The 9,201-nt window shown below is 43.2% G+C and overlaps 1 protein-coding gene across 1 annotated transcript in view; it reads right to left on the bottom strand.

Moving 5' to 3' along the window:
* Nucleotides 1–1,050: 1,050 nt before the first annotated feature.
* T265_08101 (hypothetical protein) overlaps nucleotides 1,051–9,201 on the bottom strand; it is a gene marked incomplete at both ends in the record, with an annotated part of 40,585 nt that continues 32,434 nt past the window's right edge. The window contains 2 exons of the mRNA XM_009173808.1: nucleotides 1,051–1,344; nucleotides 5,435–5,714. Of these exons, the coding sequence (XP_009172072.1) occupies nucleotides 1,271–1,344; nucleotides 5,435–5,714 (354 nt within the window). The remainder of the gene's footprint in view (nucleotides 1,345–5,434; nucleotides 5,715–9,201) is intronic.

The raw sequence follows: 9,201 nt of genomic DNA, 5'->3' as shown, positions 1-9,201 counted from the left end.
GCCCAGTTGTCGTCACTGACTGTTGAGGGTATGTGCATACAATGCAGAACGGTTGAGGGTCGAAGTGACTAAACGGTGCCCAGCTTCGAAATTGGCACGATACACCCCTATGGGTTCGGAATATACCAGCTGTCGAGGCTTACTTAACGGAGGCGAATAAAACATTGTTGGAATGCACGCGGCCTTTGAAGGGAATAGGTGTGTGGCAATGTATATTACTGAGGAGTAGTCTATGCGAGTAGTCTATGGTTTTTTATCTAGCTCCGCACCGCATCTGATGGAAGGTGAAGTTTATGACAGATATTGTGGAACCACTTCGTAGTGTTCGTTTACTATTGTGAAGTAGTTAATGAATATCCAGGAAAGTTCAAGGTGACGCAGGAGAACTCGGGGATTTTAAAGATTGTATTCAATATGTTGACATTACTGTCTAATGACTTATGTCTGCTTAGTTCATGCTTTCAACGAATTATCCCGCGGCAAAGGGCTTTCATTCATTTATCAGAATGTTGATTCGTACACCCTACCAGTCGGCCTCAAGTACGATTGTAAACAGATTCTTTCAGACAAGTAATCCGGGATGTTGTTGTTCGAAGGCGGAATCAAACTTTCCCATCATACGAGTAAAGAGAAGTATGAACCACTTCAGAGAACAAATTTGAGCTAAAAACTGCTTGTAGAGAGCAACATACTGACAACTGTTCCTCTCTTATAAATACGTTTGCTAATTTTGAGGTTAATCTTGCGGTCGACGAAAATTTATGGCTGAGTCCTTGTGCTAACTAACCACTCAAAGCCCGGCTCGGAGCTATGTGAAAGTTCGATTCGTTTCCTTTGGTAACGTGGACAGTGGCAACTGCTATTGAAACTTAGCCAGGTCGTAAGTAGCACTTCATGACTCAGTTATACCTTATGAGTGGTTTTCCGGCTTTTGTCTTGCCTAATTCTCTGGCACATGAACCACAAATCCGTCGCCACTATTTGACGCAAATTTGTTCACATGTATATCATTTGGAAACAACATCTTTGCATAAAAAAGCTGATCAAAATAAATTATACATATATGTACGATATAAGCGTCGGTAAACCATTTTTAAACAGGAAATGGTGGTGAAAACATAACGATAAATTCTTTGGAAAAGTTAAGAACAGGTAGATGTGCTGCACCGGCCAGAAATTTTGTGGACTCAAAAGTTCAGTCCCATATCCCATCAGAAAGCCCGATTTTAAGAGATCCCGAATTTTCTGCAAACGCATTTTTGATTGACTTTCAAGCGAAGCAACTCATTGGGATCCTTTGGAATCGTGTGTAAACGTCCAGAAAACGTGATCGCAATTGGTCGACTAAAACAAAGAAAATACGGTGAACGGGGTCAATACAGACGACCTGAAAGGACTTCACCTCTCCCATACGACATTAACAGTTGTGGTGTCACTGAGAATCATCATCTGTGGGCAAAATATACACTATTATCTCTCCTCATCTGAGATGAATCATGGTGTCGATTGCGGTCACAATGAGGAGCTATCCATATTTCATATGATGTAATTGCATCTTGTGTGGTCCACCACGGACAGCACTACTTGTACAAATTTCATACTGGTCCATACAAGAACGTGCTACTGAGTACTGATCGACTTTGCTGATGACACAGTCACACACATTAAGTAAGTTTGGCTGTCCACCAATAACGGATGGATATCGTCAGTAAACGGGGTACTATGTTGTTGATACATTTAGGTTTCCACCAAGATCTCATTTTGATTGTGCAGTGGTATTGCCCAATCTTTTGAGAAGCCTGCAGTATTCCTCTACATGTTCAGGATGATCCTGGTATACCTGTGCGGTATGCACCTGGAAATCAGCATAAACGTTTTGTTATTCTATTGGAACCTGATTAATTTACTCAAGTTTGTTTCGGTGTTCCTGGTGTATACACCAGTGTATACACTTGGAACGCCGACAGAAGGACAAGTAGCAGTGCACTCCGCTTATCATCCAGCGTTTTCTGTCAGAGATACACTTTGTGACGTGTTGTTAACTAGGTCTTACTGACTTGGACTGACATGATTTTGTGACGCAAGATGCAATGATTCGCTTTAAAACGTTGTACATATTGTGGTAAAATTTAGGTTCTTGTCACAGAGCAGCTTACGCCTGCAACGATGACTTTCTTCCAGCCTCCGTTGTGACGCACTAGGTTCTCTCATGAGATGAAACAAGATCAGTAAATTTTCAAACTAGTGGCGGGCATCAGATTTTCACCGAATTCGACCCTACCTCTTCAGCTGATCATGTGTCTTGGGACACGAATTCCAGCCGTTTGCCTCATGCAGTTCAACCAGACTGAATTGAAACTCACTGGTTAATCTACTTTAGTGGAGTCCCGTGTTCGGGTTTTAGACCATTCATTATTTCCGAATGATTCTGCCCTTACGTCACAAGTGGAACCGGTCAAGCACTCAAACACTCCTTACGTACACCGTTCGGACTGCAGTGCAAATACAAGCTTTGGATAGACGGACGTGAGAATCAAAGAGAGTTGCCATCAAACCAACGGTCTTGCGTCACCTCTGTGATTCTGCTTGAAATATTGAAAATTGAGCGCAGCACATCCGCAAATATCAGCATACGGTCCAGCATGTTCTGACTTATCTCCCCAGCACCATCACTCGTCCTGTAAATATAAAGGTACTGATCTTCCATGAAAAACTATTGACCGTCCGGATACTTCTTTTGCGCGAAACAGTAAACCCTCAGCTCCAAAATGCGCAATCTCCAACACCATGAAGCAAGCCTTCCAGTGTAGGTTTAGGCTATCTCGCTTGAGGCAATCACTTTGAATTCCGCTGACTATGGGCCTTTAAGCCACCTATGAAGGTTGAACTTCGAAGGGCGACACATGAACCGAAGAGCTGTGTGAAGGAGCAGAGCATAAGCGATGGTAGTCAACGTAAGTATTTCAATTCTAGGTCACTTTTTTCTCCATATTTATACAGTCTGGAAGACAGAAAGTGTCTCAAAAGCCAGGTCCGTACAACTCTTCAAAGGGAATGAGAAGCCAGCGAAAGCTGATAACTACAAACGAAGAAGTCTTTTCTGTTACTAAGGGATATTACTTGCTTGTATTTTGTCCAGCATGCTAGAAGTTGATATTTTTGAACAGAATACATCGGAAGAACAGAGTAAACTCAGAAGCGGACGTATTTTAGGCGTGTCAGCTTAAATGGAAATGCCGGGAACTGAACCAAGCGCCATATGTTCCGTTCGCATACTTTATGGAAGTCCTTAATAGGTAAATAGAGTTGCTTTGGACCAGTTTCTAAAAACTGTCAACATTAACGAATCTCTTCGATCCCGTATGATGACCCGAGCACTCACCTGTAACATCACATCTGGCATGCTCTAAATCGGTGCAAACGTAAAGCCGGACCAACTTCTGGCAGTACCCGAATCACTATATCTGATCACAACTTGTGAACATGCACCACATGATCCAGAAGATAGCGTATCATCCTCAGCTCCCTCGTTAGTCATTCGTGCAACTGGAAAAGTCAAAAGAAAGCTGAAGATCCGTGTGCTACTTTCTGTGCCCTATTCGCAGATTTGGAGACATAAAATCCACATCATTTGCTTCTGGTCCAATTATAATGGTTTCTAACACACTCATCTTTTCTCAACCTCTCCGTTACTAAGGACAACTGACATCATGTCTTCAGATAATGGGTCGGGACTTCGTGTGTTGTAAAAATTTCCGCTACACTGGCGGCATCATGTTCACAGAGATGACAATCGTTACCGAACTACAGGCATGGGTGACCAAGGTGGACGTAGAAGTCAAAATCGCGGTATCCCAGGCTATCGTATTATTTTCACTCCTGTGTGGGATACGGAAGTGGGCTGTATGCCAATAAGACAAAAAGTTGCTTAACAAGCTGTAATAAAAATGCCTCCAAATAAGTCCAATTTCTAGACAGTATCTTCCAAACTCTGCTGTAATCTGTAGTCAACACATGTCCACGCGGTTACCATATTTGTTTTCATCCTACTACAGTTTTTCCGCCTGACTGTAACCTCCCACCTGAACAGTGCGGTACCGGACAGTCCCCACGGGGCATTTTAGCAGTGATTTATTTGAAGGCGAGCGGAATCTCGCTAAAACTTTTAGACGGACTGTTGCCACTGTATAAAATGCATTCGCGGTGATACTTGCTAATTTTTTTCAACAATTTTCAACTGTAGGCTTGTCCACCGGCCTCCCCCGACAGGTTTGAGGCGGTGCCAACAACTTGTGCGCAGCATCACTCTTCGCTCCGTTTTACGTAAGCATCCAGTGAATCAACCACTGATGATTCTGAACAAAGATACAAATAGTAACCGCGACACGTAAAGAAGGCACATCTACCTAGTGCTTGCTTATAATTATTGTTTGTGTCTGTGCACCTAGTTGCGTCTTTCTGCGAATGATGATGGTCTTGTGAAGAGAAGCAAATTGACCTTGTCTACGAAAGTCCATGTAAACGTAGGTTATCCGCTGATCGAATCGGAATAGGACCCTACTCTGTGCAGCCCTGTCATTGGGGAGCACTAACAATACTCACCTAATAAAGTGCAAAGCGCAGAGTGACTGACTCCAAGTGCAGCAGTGAAACGGCAACATGCAATCGGTTTTGAGCAAAACCAATATTTGGAACACATCATTAGCAAGAGTTTCCTCCTCATCTAATTTAATTCCCAAATCTTTGTTTCACAGTTGGGTTTCATCCTTACATATCTGCTGTTTGGTGTTAAATCATATGCCGAGCTCCATCATCTCCACCTGATGAGCTCAAGATCAGCGCAACGGTTGTGGGATATCTCAAAGTTTTTATTAACTGCAGCATCAAATCAACCGACAGTGTTTTTGTTCATTTTGTGGCCGAAAGCTATCATACCAGACTTTCTCAATAAGTTGAGTGATTTTTGATGATGGAAACGATAGCAACGCATTATCCTCGTCATCCTCATCAGCAGCAACAGTGGCACCAGCACCTAAACTCTTCGTACTCTTTTTAGAGTTCTTCTTTATCACGTCCCACACTGTCAGCCTCTTAGCTTGTGCTATCCCGAAGGAGGTAAGAAGAGAAAACATCCGTAAAAGATGTTTCGCCATGCGTAACAAATTGATGATCTACCGCCGTTCCTGGTGCCGGATCTTCTTCATGACTGAGGTACCTACTGCTCAAACCAGTAACCAGGTTCTAGTTACTCCGTTGCGAAATGGTGGACACCACCCGACACCTGCAACGTTTCTGAGATATCGAGGTTTAGAAACTTGAAGGTGCCTTAAAACGTTTGCCCGTGAAAGCTGTTTCTCGCAATCATGCATCATCAATCATCCTTTACTGTAGCCTGGTATTAGCAGGTAAAATCAGGAATGTTCGTCTTACTTACTCGTAAGAACATCTCCGGAACGTGGTGTCCCAGCTACCACTGAATTCTCCCACCCAGGTTCTTCTGGTTTCAGGGGTGTATCATAATGCACGAGGGCTCCAATTACAAACGATTTGTTGTCAGCGACATCAAAGCATCTGTGGGATACATCAGGTCTTCTATCGGGCCAGATGATGGGACAGCAGTGTACAGCAACTGCAGAATAAACTTGCGTATTCCATTCACATGGAATGCGATAGTACCAGTCCGGTTTCATTCGTATCAAAAAGGAGTAAACTTCCTGTAAGGTAACAGTAAAATAGACGTGTTGAGCTACTCACAAGGTTGTAGAACACACTGCCGTAAAAACCAGATTAGTATGTGAACAGTAACACTAGGTAGATTCTATAGAGAACTGTTGCACGGTGAACGGGGATAACTCGAAACTGTTTCAACTATGGTTGCGGGAATCCAAGTATGCTATTGAAACTTAGTCAGCCGGATCGGCCAAATGATGATTTCCATCAATTTCACTTGTGTTCTTATACGTACCTGCCTCCAATCATCCTTCGTGAAAAGGTTCGTTGTTGTACGCTGAAGTTCAAAATACGCTTCAAAAATACGCTTAGCCTAGACTCAATTTCATAGAATTGGTCTCCATAAGACTTCTTCATAAGTAGGTAGCCTTGGGAGTCATAGGTGCTGAGTCAAGAGGCTCATTACTTTGAACAGCTTCTGCACAAGCCCAGAATTTCAGTCTTGAGTTGATCACTTCCTAGCACTTCTCAGCCATTCAAGACAAGCTCTTATGAATTTCGGAACCGTACAGTAGCTGTCCATTGTCACGCTGACTCTGCAGCTGCAGCTTGTGGTCCCAAATGGCCTGATGTCTTCATTGGCTAGATCGGTTGGAGTTGATAATTTATCTCATTGACATACGCCTGCGAAGAAAGCCAAAAATAAGTAAGGAAACTCACCTGTTCCCCTTCTCCCAAAATACCCACTTGATCCAACCTTAGTTGAATAAACTGTTCGATAGTGACATCCCAACGGATGTTCCGCATCCTTTCAAGGTGCATCAGAACAAGACCACCGTTAACACCGCTGCTCTGAAGAGCAAGCAGATTGTAAAATGCATCACCATCAATGAGTTTAGAAGCAGAATCAGAAATCACGTGGTGCTTTGCTGGACTCCTAGTACAGGACTCTTCACCATTCAAACAAATGCACTCCAACCTGTATTCTCTACGGCATCAATCTTCCCTTATGTTTAAGGAATGTAAAAGTGAGATGACTTTGTCTGAGGCAGTTCTCTTATGAACTGACTGATTACCTTACCTTATTTTGCGTGAAGTTGAATCAAAACAAGGGTTTGGCTATTTATTCAGTCCCAGTTAAAAAAGCCTTTAATTCTGGAGAACTTATGAAAGCGTTTGTCCCTCCATAAGATTGAAGGTCTCGTTTTTACAAAAGTCACTTTCTCGAAACCTCTTGTTCCGACATTTTCGCTTAGTAAATCTTTGAATATTATTCTCAGTAGATGATTCTGCAACAAGAGCAAATTTTCAAAACTACTGCATTTAGTCAGTTTCTTGGTTTGAGGATACATAAGGTGACTTGATTCATAAGTAATGAACGTACATAACGCGGTCAGTTCCCGTCATTCCCTGGAACACTTCTCTTCATCCATTAAAGGGGACTGCAGTAGCGGGGTTAAATCCGCCACAAAAGAGACTATCCAGATTCTCCCTATCATAGATGTCCAGTTCATCATGCCGCTGTCGCACCGGAGAACTATTGAAAAACTTGCCGCCTACAGCTACATATTCGACGACGTTAAACAGCAAGACAAAAAATGGATGACCTTGCTGTACTTTACGGTTAGCATCGAGCCAGGTAATCCTGGGGTCAATTTATCGTTCTCCAGGATAAAGTTGCCACAAAGCAAAAATTAAAGTGATCTACCGAACACAATCAGCTACCAAGAGGACGTATTCTTGTGAAGAGAACAAGTTGAAAGAAAAGTATCTTGAGTTGATTCCCCTTGATGGGTATTACTTCTGAATGGGAATGGAATGAGTCTATATACGGAATAGTATGCAACTAATCAAGTAGGGTCGACTGGTTGACTGAAGTTCCAATCTATTGCATCAGTAACTCTCGCAGTAAATCTTTGGTAAGGTGGCTGGTGGAATAAAGTGAGGACTCCAATCCTTGAAAAGAATTCTTGTCAGCTGCTGGATCAGAAAGCGTCTAGTCTTTATCCAGTAGGCTTTGTTTCCTTGCATCCATAATGGTCCTGTCGATTGCTAGATCGACACTGCCTGCAGCATTTGCGGAAAACTATAGGTATTCATTCAATAAGCCAGATTCCGAATTTTCATTATTCTAGGGTACAAAGTGGATGGAAACGCAAGCTCATTGAACCTCAAATTTAAGCTCTGACTAGGTTATGCGAACTATGTGGTATCGGGTGGTTAAATAAAAAAAATGTTTCTGTTGTACACAGTTGCGGATTTCATCATCCGTGCATTGATCTCATCTGCGCCTTCTTCTTCTTTCAGGTGACAGGGTTTTAACCATCAGCTACTTGAGAGTCAGTGTTTCGAAGACTATATCGAAGGCCTATATCGTCATCTCATCGACCACAAAAGTAAATAGGGATGGAAAGAGTTGGCATCCCTGACAAAAACTCCACTCGGCGAGCGGAAGCTTTTGGGGAGCTCTCCGCATACTCTCTCACGTCCAAAATTCGATAAATACAAAGAACGTCTTATTGTCATAAACTTCCGGGGCATTTCTTGCTGGGAAGGCGTGTCAAGAAGAACATAACGATCAACCAGTCGCATGTGCCTTGGAAACCTAGGAATACTAGAATTTCGGGTCGCTTGGACGTATAACACTGTTCAATATATGGTGGGTGTAAAGTTTTGGTCAAAACAACCCCTACCAGACAGGAATCCTGCTTGCTACTTTGGATTCAGTGTTTCACGAGCCACCATAAATCAAGGAAGTACAAGTGTCGCTAACAATCTCGAAGTCAAGCTGAGACCCCCTCCCGGTTGCCACACTCACTATGAGCCCGTTTTGGAAGATGGGCACTGTCACTGACCCTCCCAAGTTGTCTGGTACAGTCTCTTTTTACAAAATACAGGCAAACAGATCAGGCAAACGCTAACTGAGGACTCCACTTCAATTTTTTAATAATGCGGCCCAGCAGCTTGGTGCGCTTGAAAGAACACATGCAGTCATTAACCTCCGAAGCCTTATGGTGTTCCACGTATACTGCCCAGGGCTCTATGTCAGGTGCTTTCCATGGGTTTCCGCGTCCACCAGATTTCACGGTCAGTTTGCACGCTCGCTTTCACTTGGTGTTTGATAATTCATCGGGTTGAGTTATGTTCTGGATAGTTCTCCGCGATCTAAGCAGTGTCACTGTTCGTTACGATATCCAGTGCTTGAGTGAGCCTGGTAGCGTCATGCCACTTGCAAAGCTCCCAGCACTGTGCAAAGAGGTGGGGTTCTTGTCCAGTATGAATTCACATCTGATGGTGGAGCGGTTAGAAGTGGCTTTGGGAGACGCTTCTCTTAAATTCCTCTGACATCCGGATCTGCCAGTCCCTTAGTTGCCATTCGATTTTTCCGAACCTTACGTGGCCCTGGAGAAGTACGGAAGAAGCGAGTGGTCGAAGGCAACGAATATGTTGCAGGTCGAGTAATAATCAGTTACTGATACTTAGCATCAGCAACTTGTTTAAATGTGTTCAGTTTGATTTCGTAGCAGGCAC

This window comes from Opisthorchis viverrini (genome assembly GCF_000715545.1).
Source record: "Opisthorchis viverrini unplaced genomic scaffold opera_v5_202, whole genome shotgun sequence".
NCBI lineage: Eukaryota > Metazoa > Platyhelminthes > Trematoda > Opisthorchiida > Opisthorchiidae > Opisthorchis > Opisthorchis viverrini.
The sequence above is the reverse complement of the archived record's forward strand: the minus strand, read 5'-3'. Positions and strand labels throughout refer to the sequence as shown.